Below are 15,655 nucleotides of genomic sequence, written 5' to 3'. Positions count from 1 at the left end.
TATGCCAAATAACAAATAAAGAAATACAAGCAACAAATTGGGTCAACCCGACAGAGAAACAGTTTTGACAGTTCACCCACATTACAGGCAACATGTGGTTGGGAAAATTACTGCCTTACTGAAAGACACATTTCTGTTTTCCAAAGTAGCCTGCAATCCTGTATGTAGCGCCAACATCCACAGGATTCATACTAACCACGCTTATACATCTCAAACAGCATCCATAAAGTGTCGTGCTGTGGCAGGTTAAGCCAGTGAAGGTGAATGACCGTCCAGGTGCAGGTCGCTTACCTGAGTTTAAGGTTGGCCAGAAACTCTTCCAGAGACACATTGTCCAGAAGAACGAAATCCGCCTTTCCAAATTCCAAACTTTCGTGCTCTGCCATGATGTGTTTTATCCAAAATTAAAAACCACAGGAGTATTAAACCTCAGCAAGGTAAACGGTAGAACAGTCAACAGATGAGCCCAGCGCAGTCTACACAGTTTATCAAGAGGACGAGAACTCACAAACCATTATCCGTCAGCAAAGTTCCCCTACTTTGTCTCATGTTTGCTTAAAAATGGACAGAAAATCGCTGTTTAGCTTCGAGTCGCGTCGTCCCGTTTCAAAAGTCCACAGTAAAACGAGGCTCCTCATGAGCTTTGAAATTTTCAGCTACTTGTTGCCTCCGTGTGCCCGGCTGTAGTGAAGCGGCTGTAGCTTCATACGCCTCTCAGAGAACTTCATACAAACCCCGCCCCTTCAAAGGACCCGTATATACAATCCCACGCGCCTTTTTACCTTTGCAGTTAGCATTGTCTCCGAGCGAGGTATGTAAATGTGTGTTATAAACGGTTTTGTAAATAACAGCAAGGAGTTTAAAGGGTTTTGAAGAGGGTGGATGGGTTAATTTCGGAGTAGTACGAACGTTTGTGGCTTTAGTGGCTTTTTGGCTTCAGAGATAAATGGGCAGCCAAATATCACAAGAATGTCTGTCCATTTTTAGCCATATAAGGCAACAATAACCCTTCCAGTAGGTTTGAGTTAAATCTTAAAGACATCATAGCGATTTAGTTTATAGTTCAAAACGTCTTCTGGATAAAATGAGAGGAACATTTTTCAGGCTCTTTCAGGTTAAGTGGAAAAGGACCCTGTGGAATCATGAGACCTGGTTTAGTAATGTTTACAGATAAATGTTACAAAAACTTAACATACTTTCAATAACCACGCAAGAGACAAGACAGATTTGAGATTTAATGTAGCTTGGACAGAGATAAAACCGGGATAAGGTTACCTGTGGCTGAGGTACAGCTTGCTATTACACAAATACAACATTACTGCTCCCCCCTGCGGTGATATCATGTCATTACAACTTACTGATTCGTATGTGTTCTGCCAAGAATGTCAACTACATGTTCTCAACAATATCAGGTACATTTAGTTTTACAAAAAGAGTAACCTAAAGTTTCAACTCAACATATTTCCAGCCTGCAATAATGTGTAAAATGCAACCAATCAACAACAGCTAAAATAAAACACAAAATAAGCATGCTAACACTGTCCATACATTAAAGGGCAATTCCAATGATTTTTTAAAAACTCTGCATAATTCAGTTGTGATGTAAACAAAGTCTTTGACAGTGGTTTGAGGTGAAATGCTGTGTGGTAGAGAAACTTACTAACTTAGATGTCTTTACAGTGGTGGTGATAGAGTCATATATTGTCCACTATGGCCGTTTGATTTGCTATCCAAAATGACTAGTTCTGACTGAGTTTTATATGCAATGATATTGTTAAAATAGTGATAAATCTGAAGAAAAAAAATCTGAAAATTCTCTTTAGGGACTGGGGCTAAAAAATATGTTGTGGGCCAAAAGTTTATCTGTAAGTTTTTGTAAAACAATAAATCAGGCAGCTTATTCGTAACCATTTCAAGTAATAGCTTTATGTGAGGGGACTTTTTGGATGTCTGGTTCCTATCACCACCACTGTAAACAATTGACTCTGTACGTTTCTCTAAAACAGTGCATTTTACATCATATCACTCTGAATAAGTGAATGATAAATGTGTATAGGCTATATAGGCTCTTTTCCACAGAAATAAAATACATTACATATACACAAACCTTGCCAAATATTGATGCAATCTATTGTATTCATGTGAAAATGATGTACACATTTTAACCCACTAAATTCAGTGTCTCAATTTTTCTGTGCTGGTAGGTAATTAATTATATTCATTTTGGTGGAATTTGCGCCCTCAGACTGAAGGCTATACTTATACTTGCATGTGATATAAAGATACTTATATGCAATTGAAATAGCTTCAGTAATCACTATAAACCATTCAAACTGAAAAAGTAGGATTGAGCAGTAATTATCATCTAATTTTGATCCTTTATTTTCGTACTAAAAGCAGGGAGCCCCCAAATGTAATGGTATTGGATGCAGAGGTGGCCCAAGAGTTGCCACAGTTGTGGGTTACATATACCAAAGCACCTTTGCGCAGAGAGGTCATGTATGTGGACAGATTACCCACTGAGTTTGAGCTGCTGACACGAGTATGAGATACAGCAACCCAGTAGCCGTTTATGACAAGCCACAGATCAGTCTTAGCACCATTAGTTCCACTCTGAGTGGAGAAGAAGAACTGATAGACACCCATGACCGGAGCGGTGAACACGCCTGTGCGGCTGTTGAAGGCACCTCCCACATTGACATACACTTTCCTGTACTGGATTCGGTTCACTTTGCCTTGCAGGCTGCCGGGGTAGGAGGCGAAGAAGTGGACTTGCACTGTAAATTATCAAGAGAGAAAATGTTGCATATCACGTATCATTTCACCTATCACCAGGTGTACCACTGAAGGTGCTCAAACTTTCGCATATGACTGTATGTGTGTGTGTGTGTGTGTGTGTATATATATATATATATATATATATATATATATATATATATATATATATACACGCACATAATAATATATAGAAATATAAGGTTTGAACTCTGTGATGTTACACTACTCGCATATATCAATCATTTTATACATTTATCTGCAACAAAAGTTGATTTTACATCTTTGGAAACACTAATTCCAAAGTTTTGAGTCGTGATTACAAAGTTATACTGGTGGTGTATATTCAGTACGAAGTCCTTGCATGAAGAAAAACATTTACACTTACCTCTTCTTTTGGATTTCTTACAAAACCAGTTAATCTTGTCCCTGCTGTTGCATATTTCATCTTTCTTGCACCTCCCGCACACAAGAGTGTTAATATCTGCAAGACAGCGATCAGGAACACATCAGGCTATACAAGCTGTGAGATGTTCTGTAACATTTATGAGTTGTGGTTAAATAAAGATTCACACCTGCACAGTACGCCAAATGACAGGCTTGTGGCTTGACAAACTTGTAGACATAGAAATTGCCCCTGCAGGCTTTCACTTGGATGGGAGGGGATTTAAAGGCACAGCAGTTTCTATTCCAGTGGCCGCAGACCTTGCGAGTGACAATGCCGTCACAAATGCGTGGGTGGCCGCCGACCAGCCACAGCGGGGAGTGAGTGCCACACATCTCCTTCTTCACACAGCGCTCAGGCATCTGGATGGTTTTCCCACGGTAAAACAGGCGATACCAGCCCTTCCACTGCACCTTCCGGTCACAGGCAACGTTCTTGGTGCTGAAGTTGGTGGCTCTCCACGGCTGGTCCAGCACAGTGTAGTGATAGCAGGGGTCAAGGACTCCATCATTGTCCTCCTCAGGGTCTTTGTCTTCATGGAAAAAGGGGTATGGCAAAGGGCTGCTGCCTAAAAAAGATAGCATACATAAAACCATTAAAATAGAGGTGCCAAAAAGGGATCTAGAAAAACCTCTTTTGGTTCCCTAAAGAACATTTCAATAGATGTTTTCGATAAATAAATATGTGTAAGTGTGAAGAACTTTTTATAGTTTAAACAACATCCGCCTAATGCTAAAGCTCTCTATGAATTAATGTTTTTTTCCTAGAACCTTTCAGAGTGTATGTGATATTTACTGATCTACACACCTATTCAAAAGCTTGGAATCATTAGCCATATTTACATTTTTTGTTATTTCATATACAATAAGCTGTACAAGATTTAAGGTGGGGTCCAAAAGTCTGTGGCCACAGGTGAAAATGCTGTTTTGCATTCTTTTCTAATTTAAGCTCTAAAGTTGTCAATATAATTTATATTAGCATAAAAGTTTGAGTAAAAAGTAGAATCTTTCAATTATTTACTTGAATTTCAAAATTTCTTAGTATTTTGCCTTAATGCAGTAGTGCAGCATTTTGAATACTTCTTCATTCTTATTCCTCTTAACTTTTTCTTGTTTTACATTTTTCAAAATTCTGAACATTCTGTTGTTTATTTCCAGGTTTAAATGAACAAAATCCCAGTTTTTAATGTCTCAACATTTTGGACCCCACCATTGCTATTATAAACTATTCACCAAACTGTATTTTTAGTTTATTAATTTATTATTTTAATATTTAAAGAATTCATTGAACAATTAGTTATTCGATTGTGCACACTGTACTGTAAATATCTGTTTACATTAATTATTCTGTCAAGTTATGTGCCTTTAGATTTGAGCTTTTGAAATATGGATTCATTATGGATATTAATTTTATTATAACTTCAGTCTCGGTGTCATACAGCTTTCTCATTCATTATGGAATCATCTACATTCATCATTCTGAACACATTTTACATTCCTTATGTTTTATTTACAGCATTCTAGTGTCTTACTAATGATTTAAAACGGGAAGTTGAACAGGACCAACATATTAGAGTCATTTTAATACTTATCTGTAGGCAAATTGTTTTTCTGTGATTGAAAGCAATGATTCCAGACCTCTGAACAGTAGTGTACATAACCATTTTTTGTAATGATTTGTTTTGCAACTTAGAATTTACAATTTTAATAAAATCTGGCTGTATGAAATTGACTACAGAGTCATATGTCAAAAAGTTTGTGCACTCAGTTAAATTACATTATGTTGATTTTCTAAGTGAAAATAAGTTCTGCACATATCAGTTTTATTATTAGATTGGCAATAAATAAATAAGTAAGTAAATAAAAAAGTAAGTAAGTGGCAAAATTCTAGCACATTCTTTTCTAGTGTTAATTGTTCACTAAAATCTGCAGAAAAATGCCATATTTAATTGCCTTCTCTGTAGAGGATGTGTTAACTTATTTCCACTTAGCAAACCAATAAAACAGCTTTGACCAGGGGCACTCATACTTTTGCATATGTCTGTATATGTAGTTCTGGAGAGTAAAATCACACTGACCTTTTTGCAGGGAAGTCACATTTACCTCCTCATCTCTAGATGCTTGCATCTGTGCACAATGCATGATAGCCTGCAAAAAAAAAAAACATTTGTTAAAATCTCTTTGTGTCACTGTTTACTGATCCTGGATTTTTTGTTCTTTTTTAGTGCTGCCATTACCTGATTCATGTCCTCTTGTTTCTGTTTCATCATAGCTTGATCGTATCTCAGACTTTCTATCTCCTGAAAAACAAAAATACAGACAAAAAACAGAGCATATTGTTGCACATTCAGCCTGTTGATTCAGCGTTATAAATCAGAAAACATAGTGCAGGTCAGCTTTACCTCTTTCACCAGAGAGAGTTGTTGCAGTACAGGCTGGTCATCCTTCCTCCACATTTTCAGCTCAAACTAGAGGACCAAGAGAGGACATTTGTAATGTAATTATTAAAATAAGTGGTCTAAACTATATGCATGATCCATTCATCAGTGCTCTAACTGATCCATTACTTTTGGAACTAAATGATATAAGAACTATTTTTGACATTCCTTTTTGAATTTTAATTAACCTTTATTCAAAGAGAAACAGTCATATCATTAAGTATAGAAAGTCTAAGTTTGCTGTAGATATTCTATGCAAACATAATAATCCAATAAATAAACCGATTAAATATTTTATGGAAAAGTAGTGCATTCAACTGTATAACAAAATACAGTATATCATTAATAATGTGATCAAATTTCACTCAAATCTGGTGTTTTCTATTCATTTGCCACCTAGTTTCTGCTTACCGATTGCCCAGTCTCCGCTGTGCTCACTGCACATGCAAGCAGCAGAGCCAGCACCTGTATGGCTGCAGCAACCATCTACATAGGACAGACATCTTCTTAACTGACCATTGTCATGGTTCAAAATGTCATTCATATTTACACTTATTGTATGAGATATTGAATACTAATTTCTTCATTTTTGTTTTCTCTTTCATTACTTACCTTTTCACAGAAGGGACATATCAGCGAAAATGAGATGTTGCATATGGACTGGCTTTATATACCACAGCACAGCAAGGCGGGCTGCAGCAGCCATTCAGAGGGAAGTTACTGGTTTGAATTTCACACTGGCGCTCTAGTGCAGAAGACTTTGGTGTTACACTTCGTATGGAAGATGCTAACGCACACATAAAATTTGCTATAGGCAACTTTTGATGATGAGGTTAGCAAAAAAAAAAGAAAGAAAGACAAAAAGAAATCAGAAGTATGGTATGCTGCTTTTGGTTTGCTGTATTGCTTAAGAAAGAAGGAAAGAAAGAATAAAATTATCTATATACAACTACATTGCGTGTAGTTGCACGCTTTAGGTGCTATACAGTTGTTGAAGTTTGAACACCCTCAGTCAAATTAGATGTTTTGTTGATTTTCTTAGTGAAAACAAGTTAACACATCATCTATAAGGGGCATGCCATAATGTTTGCACAGGCCATATTTTGTCTTTTATTTTTTCCCCAATATGTTAACTTTAGGACATAAAGAGTAACTGGGCATTAAAACTGTGCAGAAGTGTGTTCTCTGTAGAGGATATATACATATATTCATGTAGAAAATCCAACAAAACATGGAATTTGACCAGGGGTGCCTATTTTTTTGCCCACAACTGCATATTGCTACGCTGCATATAGTATACTGGCCCTGGCTGGAGGATTTGATTAAAACACAAGCACATTTTTCACAGTAGGTGTGTCTAGTTGTATGTTATCCATTTCAAAACACCTAGAAACATCATAGTCGTTCATTCATTCATTCATAAAGAATTTATAGAATTTCCCCTATGAGCATCTTATAAACAGTGTATATAACGTAAGAAGTGTGTTGCTATGGCAGACGCTCTAAACTCATTTCAGATCATGTAAATTATGTTCACTGTATGTCTTGATGTATGGAGGAGGTCGGCCCACTGACAGTTCAGTTCAGACGTTAACCTTAAACTAACAGGCCTAATTCACCAAGAAGGCATCTGACAGTTTAAAGTGCTTTTGTGTTTTAATGGATCTGGTTATGAATTAAATATCAATAGAACTACTTTTTTGGTGAATGTAGAATTCTATTACTGACAGTTGTTCAGGGGTGGACTATTAGTTTGATTTTTTAGTTCAGGCCTTTTTTTTACTGGAAATCCCATCAATTAACTCTTCTTTCTGAATCATCAGATATTTGTGGCAAAAGTGGCTAATATTACAATAATACAGTATTATTAACGCTCAGTGCTACAAAAAAGCATTTCTGGGCCACTTTCACAGCTTCTTATTTGTCCGTTTAAGTGTTGCCTTTGTAAGCAACAGTCAGAAACCACATGTGCTAAGCCACTTGGAGTGAATGCAAAAGTTTGTGACAAAATCAGCAAAACAAAGTTGGGTGGGATCTTGAAGAAGCGCCAAAAAGAGTTGGTACTGTAGTGTTCAACTACCTTACTAAAGGTAAACCTGAAATGATCAGTGACATTAAATATAAGCTGTATCTCATCTACCAGTGAAATTGTGCAATAAATACTGACAAATGTTGTTTTAAAAAACGTATCTGTCACACCCTCATCTCTTCTCCCACACCTGTCAGTAATTTCTGTCATTCTTTAACCTCCCCAGTTTTGCTTGTCTCTCCGGGTCTTTTGACTTGTGTCCCGACCTTGACCCTGCTTTTCCTGTATTAGCCTGTCTCCTGTTGCTTTGACTTTGGACAGTTTGACCTCATACTGTCTGCCATTGCAACCAGTCTCTGCTCATTTGTGACAGTGTCACAAAATAGTTTGGATTGTTGAAATGATGTTTGAAATGATGGAATTGGAAAGAGAGGACAATTTTGTTCAAGTGGCTTTCAGAGAGAAACCGGTTGTAAAACGAGTAGTAGCATAATTAAGAATAAATTTTTGAGAGTGAAGTACTTTCAGGCTGAATCACCATAGATGGAGCTGGAGATTAAGTTTCTAGACTGCTTTAGAGGGCAGTAAACCACTAAAGCTCAAGGAGGATGAGAAGTCGCTGTGCAGTAAGATGACGAGGCCACAGAGTGGCAGCAATGTAATGGTGACCAAGCTCAATACAGGTTTTATTTCAGCTCAGCCTCTGGACCCATGGTGGCTTCCTAAAGTAAGTTTGCTATACAGGTAGGATTGTTTGAAGATATATACAAGTCAGTGAAAGGAATTAACTCAAGTATTGCTTTAAAATGGTATAACATAGTTTTGCCTTGATGTTTTTTGGGTAACTGGATTTATTATACAACTCCATTTCCAAAATTTAAATAAAAACAAAAATCAATGATGTGCAAATCATTTAAACCCTATATTTCATTGACAATAGTGCAAAGACAACAAATCAAATGTTGAAACTGAGAAATCTTATTGTTTTTTGAAAAATATATGCCCATTTTGAATTTGATGCCAGCAACACGTTCCAAAAAAGTTGGGACGGGGGCATGTTTACCACTGAGTTTCATCACCTCTTCTTTTAACAACAGTCTGTAACTGAGGAGACCAACTGCTGTAGTTTTGAAAGTGAAATGTTTTCCCATTTTTGCTTAACATGGGATTTCAGCTGCTCAACAGTTCAGGGTCTCCTTTGTCGTATTTTTAATTTTATAATGTGCCAAATGTTTTCAGTGGTGACAGGTCTGGACTGCAGGCAGGCCAGTTTAGCGCCTGGACTCTTTTAAAATAGAGCAATGCTGTTGTAATACATGCAAAATATGGTTTGACACTGTCTTGCTGAAATATGCAAGGACTTCTCTGAAAAAAGACGTTGTCTGGATGGCAGCATTTGTTACCAAAACGTGTATATCGTTCAGCATTAATGGTGCCTTCACAGATGTGTGCATCACCCATGCCATGTGAACTAATGCACCCCTATACCATCATGAATACTGGCTTTTGAACTGTGCACTGATAACAAGCTAAATGGTCTTCAGCCTGGAGGACACAGTGTCCATGATTTCCAGAAAGAATTTAAAATTTTGATTTGTTAAACCACAGGACACTTTTCCACTTCACCTCAGTCCATTTTAATTGAGCTTATGCCCAGAGACGGTGGCATCATTCCTGGCTCCTGTCTATGTATGCTTTCTTCTTTGCAAGTTTTAATTAGCATTTGTGGATGCAGCACCGAACTGTTTTCATAGACAGTGGTTTTCAGAAGTATTCCTGAGCTCATGCAGTGATTTCTGCTACAGAATCATGTCTGTTTTTAATGCAGTGCTGCTTGAGGGCCCAAAGATCATGGCCAGCAAATACTGTTTTTTTTCAGGATTCTCTGAATCTTTTAATGATATTATGTATCATAGATGTTGAAAAGCAAAAGTTCTTTGCTATTTTTTGTTGAGAAACATTATTCTTGAATTGTTGCACTTGATCATGCAGTCTTTCACAGAGTGGTGAACCCTCCTCATCTTTACTTCTGAAAGACTCAGCCTCCCTGGGATGCTTTTTTATACCCAATCACATTACTGACCTATTGCTAATTAACCACCAGGTGTTTTTTTTAAGCATTACACAACTTTACCAGCCTTTTGTTGCCCCTGTCCTAACTTTTGTGGAACGTGTTGCTGGCATCAAATTCAAAATGGGCAAATATTTTTCAAAAAACACTGAAATTTCTCAGTTTTGACATTTGATATGTTGTCTTTGTACTATTTTCAATGAAATATAGGGTTTAAATGACACATCATTTTGTTTTTATTTACATTTTGCACAGCGTCCCAACTTTTTTGGAAATGGGGTTGTATATTTGGGTTTCTTGTATTCAGAGTTTCAAGAATCAAAATCACATTGTCTAACAGAAAGATTGAAATAATAGACTGAGCTCCGAGGACAGCACAATAACACCCAATGCAAAATATACAAGAGTACTCCATATCAATGAAAACCTCTTATAATAATTTCAACAAATGTTTCAGTACAATAAAATGTCACAATACATTACAAAATATTACCTTACATCATCCTTGTAAAGTCTCTTAATGACATAATTTATGAATATAATGAATATTTTGCTAGGTTAATCCATGCTTTTAACCTATGGTCATAATATAAAAAGAGGCTGTATAACTGTAAGAGGGCAGAGAACTCTGAGAACTTGGGCTGGAGATCTGGGCAGCTTCTGCTTCGAGCTGAAAGGCCAGACCCCTATCTCTTGATGAACAAGAGAGGACTGAAGAACAGGGAGGTGATGTGGTGCTGGTGGGGTGTTAAAACTTCACAGGAGAGGGAAGGTAGAGATTAAAATTTATAGGACGTGAGATTGGAAGGAGGAGGAGCTTCAGGCTTGGTCCTCCACCCAAACGTCAGTTATTTAATAACTCCAGGGCCTAGATTAATTGTCATTGGTGTTTAATTATGTACGTATGTATGTATGTATGTATGTATGCATGTACACTGATCAGGCATAACATTATGACCACCTTCTTCTTTCTATGGTCATTGTGCATTTTATCAGCTCCACTTACTACATAGGTGCACTTTGTAGTTCTACAATTACCGACTGTAGTCCATCTGTTTCTCTGCATACTTTGTTAGTCTCCTTTTACCCTGTTCTTCAGTGCTCAGGACCCCCATGGACCCTCACAGAGCAGGAATTATTTGGGTGGTGGATCATTCTCAGCACTGCAGTAACATTGGCGTGGTGGTGATATGTTAATGTGTTATGCTGGTACAAGTGGATCAGACACAGCAGTGCTGCTGGAGTTTTTAAAAACCTCAGTGTCACTGCTGGACTCAGAATAGTCCACCAACCAAAAATATCCAGCCAACAGCGTCCTGTGAGCACTGATGAAGGACTAGAGGATGACCAACTCAAACTGCGCAGCAGCAGATGAGATATTGTCTCTGACTTTATATCTACAAGGTGGACTGATAAGGTAGGAGTGTCTAATAGAGTGGACACTGAGTGGACACAGTGTTTAAAAACTCCAGCAGCACTGCTGTGTCTGATCCATTTGAACCAGCATAACACACACTAACACACCACCACCGCTTCAGTGTTACTGCAGTGCTGAGAATGATCCACCACTCAATTAGTACCTGCTCTGTGAGGGTCCATGGGGGTCCTGACCACTGAAGAACAGGGTATAAGGGGGCTAACAAAGTATGCAGAGAAACAGATGGACTACAGTCTGTAATTGTAGAACTACAAAGTGCACCTATATAGTAAGTGGAGCTGATAAAATGGACAATGAGCGTAGAAACAAGGAGGTGGTCATAATGTTATGCCTGATCAGTGAATGTATGTATGTATGTATGGATGGATGGATGGATGGATGGATGGATGTACATACATCCTTTGAAAATGGTAGCCAGCCTTTGAAATTATGTGAACATATGACATTGTGTATGAAACTAACAAATGAACCAATAGAAATGATATAAATTTAGAAAAAAAAAAATAACATTAGAACATGTTATGTAGCATATAGCTTAGCTTACATAACTCAGTATTGCAGAAGATGACAGAATATCTTTGCTGTCAGAACAAAACAATGTATCTAGTTTTTCATTTTTTGGCATGATCTGACAGTTTCTTAATAGAAACAAATAGAAATGATCCAAAATTGTTTGAAATAAAATGTTTTCATGTAAGCTTATACAGAAAGTTTAGAATAACGATTGTTTGTTCTTAACCATCTTGACCAAGTTATCGGTTTGAAGATGTTCAGCATCTATACTATGCATTCCATATTAGAAGCAGACACAGCTTCAACTCTTGTGCTTAACTACTGGAAGTTTTTCAAAGCCACAGTGTTCAAAAGTCAATGATGTGTGGACTGATCTGATGAGAGCAGGTCAGTCAATACAGCAATCTGACAGGGAGAACACAGGGAGATGGGAGCCTTTTACGTGGGACCGAGTGCAGTAAACAGCCCAGAGGAATGCCTGGCACGCCACAAAGAGAACAGTGACTATGATAAACAGATTAGAGACCGGCTAATTAGAGTGCATACGTCTAACCCCCTCCAACCAGCCGCCTCTCTCTTTCCACCCCACACTCTGCTGTTGACGAGTTGCTGTTCTCTTACCAGAGTAGTTCCTGGAATTGGTTCCATCTGTAGCACTTCACTTCCATACTGACACGTATCTGACATCTTCTCAGTGTCTCGCTCGTGAAGAGCTGAGCACACACAGACTCGGAACAGCTGCTTGAGGGGGCACTCTGCTGGAAGGAAGCCATCTGCACAGCACTGTTTGATTCTCTTTAGTTTGTGATGCTCGAATGCACACATAACATTCCTCACCTGTGCTGATACTGTGAACAGGCAGAGATATCTAACATGTAATCAAGCATATCCGCACACATTTACTGAACAAAAAAACAGAAGCAGACTGTTCACACACATAGTTAAGGGGGAGCTCCAGTGATTTTTCCAAATTAAAGATGTAAACAAAGTCATTCAGAGTGGTTTAGCGAATTTTAGACGATTGTCCACAATGGTTGTGATGGGAACCAGATGTCCAAAGCTACCACACAGAAAGCTATTATAAGAAATGGGTACAAATACACTGGCTGAGACATTGTGTGTGATAGTTTTGAGATAAGCTTTTTGTAGAGAGGTACATCCAGAGCTTTGTAGGGCAAAATAACATCAAAAGAAAACTTTTTTCTCTTCTTCTTCTTCTTATTTTCCACTATTTTACCATTATCAACATTATATACAAATGTCAGCAGACACATGTAGGTTCACTTGTTGTTTTGAACAGTAAATAAAATGGCTATATTTAAGTTGTAGACATCCCAGCCCCTGGTTCATGTCACCCCCACTGTAAAGAAACCTGAGTCAGTTCTCTTCAACACACCATCTCATATCAAAACACAGTAAATTATTTTGTTTATATTTCAAAATCAAATTATGCCAAAATCTTAAAAAATAAGTGGAATTCCCCTCTAACACTATTCCTTCAATATATAGAATATAATAGAATATGCTGGTGTCTTTCAACCTCTATCATTTGCATCTATATATTGCATTTATATAGCACACAGTCTATTATTGTGGGCAATCATTTTTCAGTACATAGAAAACAACAGAAAACAAATCAAAATACAGTCATAACAGAGGGCAATGTGCTCAAACAGGTCCTTATACCTTCCCATTAACTTTTGACAGACATTATAAGTCTGCAAAATTCAACCAAAGATGAAACTACTGTACACTCTCAGAAATAACTGTACCTTTCAGGGTACAAAGACTGTCACTATGGAGGTGCCCTCAAGGCAACTGACAATCATACCCATATGAGCTTGCTGGCCATCCCATTCCATAACCATGGACATTAATATGGAGTAGGCCCACCTTTGCAGCTATAACAATCTGGAAAAAATTTTATATTGTTATATTTTTGTAAGGTCAGGCACAGATTTTCAACTAGAAGACCTGGCCTGCAGTCAACGTTCCAGTTAATCCCAAAGGTGTTCAGTGGGGTTGAGGTCAAGGCTCTTTGCAGGCCACTCGCGCTCCTCCACACCAAACTCAGCAAACTATGTGTTTAAGGACCTCATTTTGTGCACAGGGGGATACAGTAATGCTGGAACAGGAAAGGGCCTTCCCCAAACTGTTGCCACAAAGTTACCAGCATATAGTTGTCTAAAATATCTTTACATTCTGTAGCATTAACATTACCCCTCATAGGAACTAACCCTGAGAATCAGCCCCAGACCATTATCCTTCCTCCACTAAACTTTTCTGCTGGCACTGTGCTTCTTCTGTAGGTAGACTTCTGTCATCTGCCAAGCCCAGATTTATCCATCAGACTGCCAGATAGTGAATCATGATTCATTACTCCAGGGAGCATGTTTGCACTGCTCCAGAGTCCAGTGGCGGTGTGCTTTAGACCACTCCAGCTTGGCAATGTGCAGCTGCTCAGCCATAGAAACCCATATCATGAAGCTGAAGTTCTTGTGCTTATTTTGCTTCAGGAGGCAGTTTGGAACTCTGTAGTGAGTGATGTAACAGGGGATAAGTTATTTTTTTGTGCTACCCACTTCAGCACTCGGCAGACCCACTGTGAGTTTGTGTAGTCTTCCAGTTCGTTGCTAAGCTGTTATTGCACCTAGATGCTTCCATTTCACATAAATAGCATTTACCGTTGACCAGGACAGATCTAATAGGGTGGAATTTTCCCAAAATGACTTGTGACAAAGATGGCATCCTATAATAATGTCATGTTAAAAGTCATTGAGCTGTTCAGTATGGCTTATTCTAATGTCAGTGTTAGTCTATGGAGATTGCATGGCTGTGCGCCTTATTTTATACACCTCTTAGCAATGGTTGTTACTGAAACGCCTGGTATCAATCAGTAGGTAGGATGTTCACAATCTTTTTGGCCATATAGCGCAATTGTAATTTATTCTGTTGCACATATCTCTAACTTGCATTGACCCTTTACCAAGGGTGCACAACTCCGGTCCTAGAGGGCTGGTGTCCAGCACAGTTTTGTGATGAACTTGCTCAAACTCACCAAACACCAAACTCCTTTGTTAACTGCCAGGTTTAGTGGACATGTTTGAGTAGGGACACTTTTTAGTAGGCTTTTTAGTTTTCTCCTTAAACCTGTTAAGCTATGAAGAGATACAAACATGCACCTTTCCCCTTGAACAGTGAATACCTTTAAAACTCATTTAAGGTACACAATTGGACCTTACAGACCACTGATGTACCTTTGAGGGTATAGTTACATTGTTTGCACCTTGGGAATCTGAAATGACAGTACCCATTTTTTCAGACTGTGTAAGTACAGTAAATTCTTGCACTTCGAAAAGAACTGAAAAGCCACTGACTCAAAACAGACTTACAACAGAAATCAATGGGAAGCTGGTTCAGCATCTGCCTAATGGTTTCTATTATCAGTGTTTGTAAGTCACTAAGTTTTATGTGCCTGTACTAAGTTTATGAGGCACATCAGAATTAAAATATGTGTTAATCAACCATACAATACAAATGCAATATGTAGGTTGAAATGTGCTGGAGTATTCCTTTAATAGGTTATTAAGCACGTGGCTTGTGGTTTTTCTATTAGCACAAAGAATCACAGGCCTTTCTTGAGCCTATGGCTGTAAACAGGCCCACTGAGCAGTCACATATATATATAGCACCAATGGGAATAGGTGGCATGGTACGTGATATACACTGTAAAGTGAGCGGAGCTGCTTTCTCTGACACATATTTCTCTGTGGACTGTAAACAGTCAGCAGCAGTGGTGCTGACCTTGCCAGAGCTTGTCCAGCAACAGCATGGCACACTGTGCAGTATAGAGTTGAAACATTCTGTGGAAATATATTCTGACCTTTGTTCTCTGTTGTGCCCATTTGACCCTAATAAGTAGGAGCCCATCGCTTTTCTTTTGTCTA

The 15,655-nt window shown here is 38.2% G+C and overlaps 2 protein-coding genes across 3 annotated transcripts in view; both read right to left on the bottom strand.

The window, feature by feature from the left end:
* myo1d (myosin 1D) overlaps positions 1-703 on the bottom strand; it is a 118,961-nt gene extending 118,258 nt beyond the window's left edge. Inside the window, exon 1 of the mRNA XM_036572793.1 lies at positions 292-703. Coding sequence (XP_036428686.1) covers positions 292-386 — 95 coding nt within the window. The 5' untranslated portion in view covers positions 387-703. The remainder of the gene's footprint in view (positions 1-291) is intronic.
* Positions 704-1,233: 530 nt separating this feature from the next.
* On the bottom strand, positions 1,234-12,420 carry LOC118809450. 2 transcript variants are annotated; one of them, XM_036572790.1, is made up of 9 exons: positions 12,330-12,391; positions 6,270-6,402; positions 6,069-6,143; positions 5,622-5,687; positions 5,457-5,519; positions 5,298-5,367; positions 3,351-3,788; positions 3,164-3,259; positions 1,234-2,777 (listed from the first exon to the last, which is right to left on the bottom strand). In XM_036572790.1, exons 3-9 carry the CDS (start codon positions 6,141-6,143, stop codon positions 2,380-2,382), a joined length of 1,206 nt encoding a protein of 401 aa, XP_036428683.1. In that variant the 5' UTR covers positions 6,270-6,402; positions 12,330-12,391; the 3' UTR covers positions 1,234-2,379. The 2 variants fall into 2 exon arrangements, with proteins under 2 accessions (XP_036428683.1, XP_036428684.1); XM_036572791.1 differs by lacking the exons at positions 6,069-6,143; positions 6,270-6,402 and having other exon boundaries at positions 12,330-12,420.
* Between the last annotated feature and the right edge of the window lie 3,235 nt (positions 12,421-15,655).

The sequence above is a fragment of the Colossoma macropomum genome, unplaced genomic scaffold (genome assembly GCF_904425465.1).
Source record: "Colossoma macropomum unplaced genomic scaffold, Colossoma_macropomum, whole genome shotgun sequence".
Taxonomy (NCBI): Eukaryota; Metazoa; Chordata; class Actinopteri; order Characiformes; family Serrasalmidae; genus Colossoma; species Colossoma macropomum.
Note: the sequence above shows the minus strand (reverse complement) of the source record. Positions and strands in the feature narration are given on the sequence as shown.

Bases quoted from the DNA above. Each gene is read 5' to 3' on its own strand.
- LOC118809450 (XM_036572790.1), bottom strand. From the start codon at position 6,143: ATGGTTGCTGCAGCCATACAGGTGCTGGCTCTGCTGCTTGCATGTGCA. The intron at 5,688-6,068 runs GTAAGCAGAAAC...TTGGTCCTCTAG, and splicing joins CAGCGGAGACTGGGCAATCG to TTTGAGCTGAAAATGTGGAG. The intron at 3,789-5,297 runs GTCAGTGTGATT...TATCTTTTTTAG, and splicing joins TGTGACTTCCCTGCAAAAAG to GCAGCAGCCCTTTGCCATAC.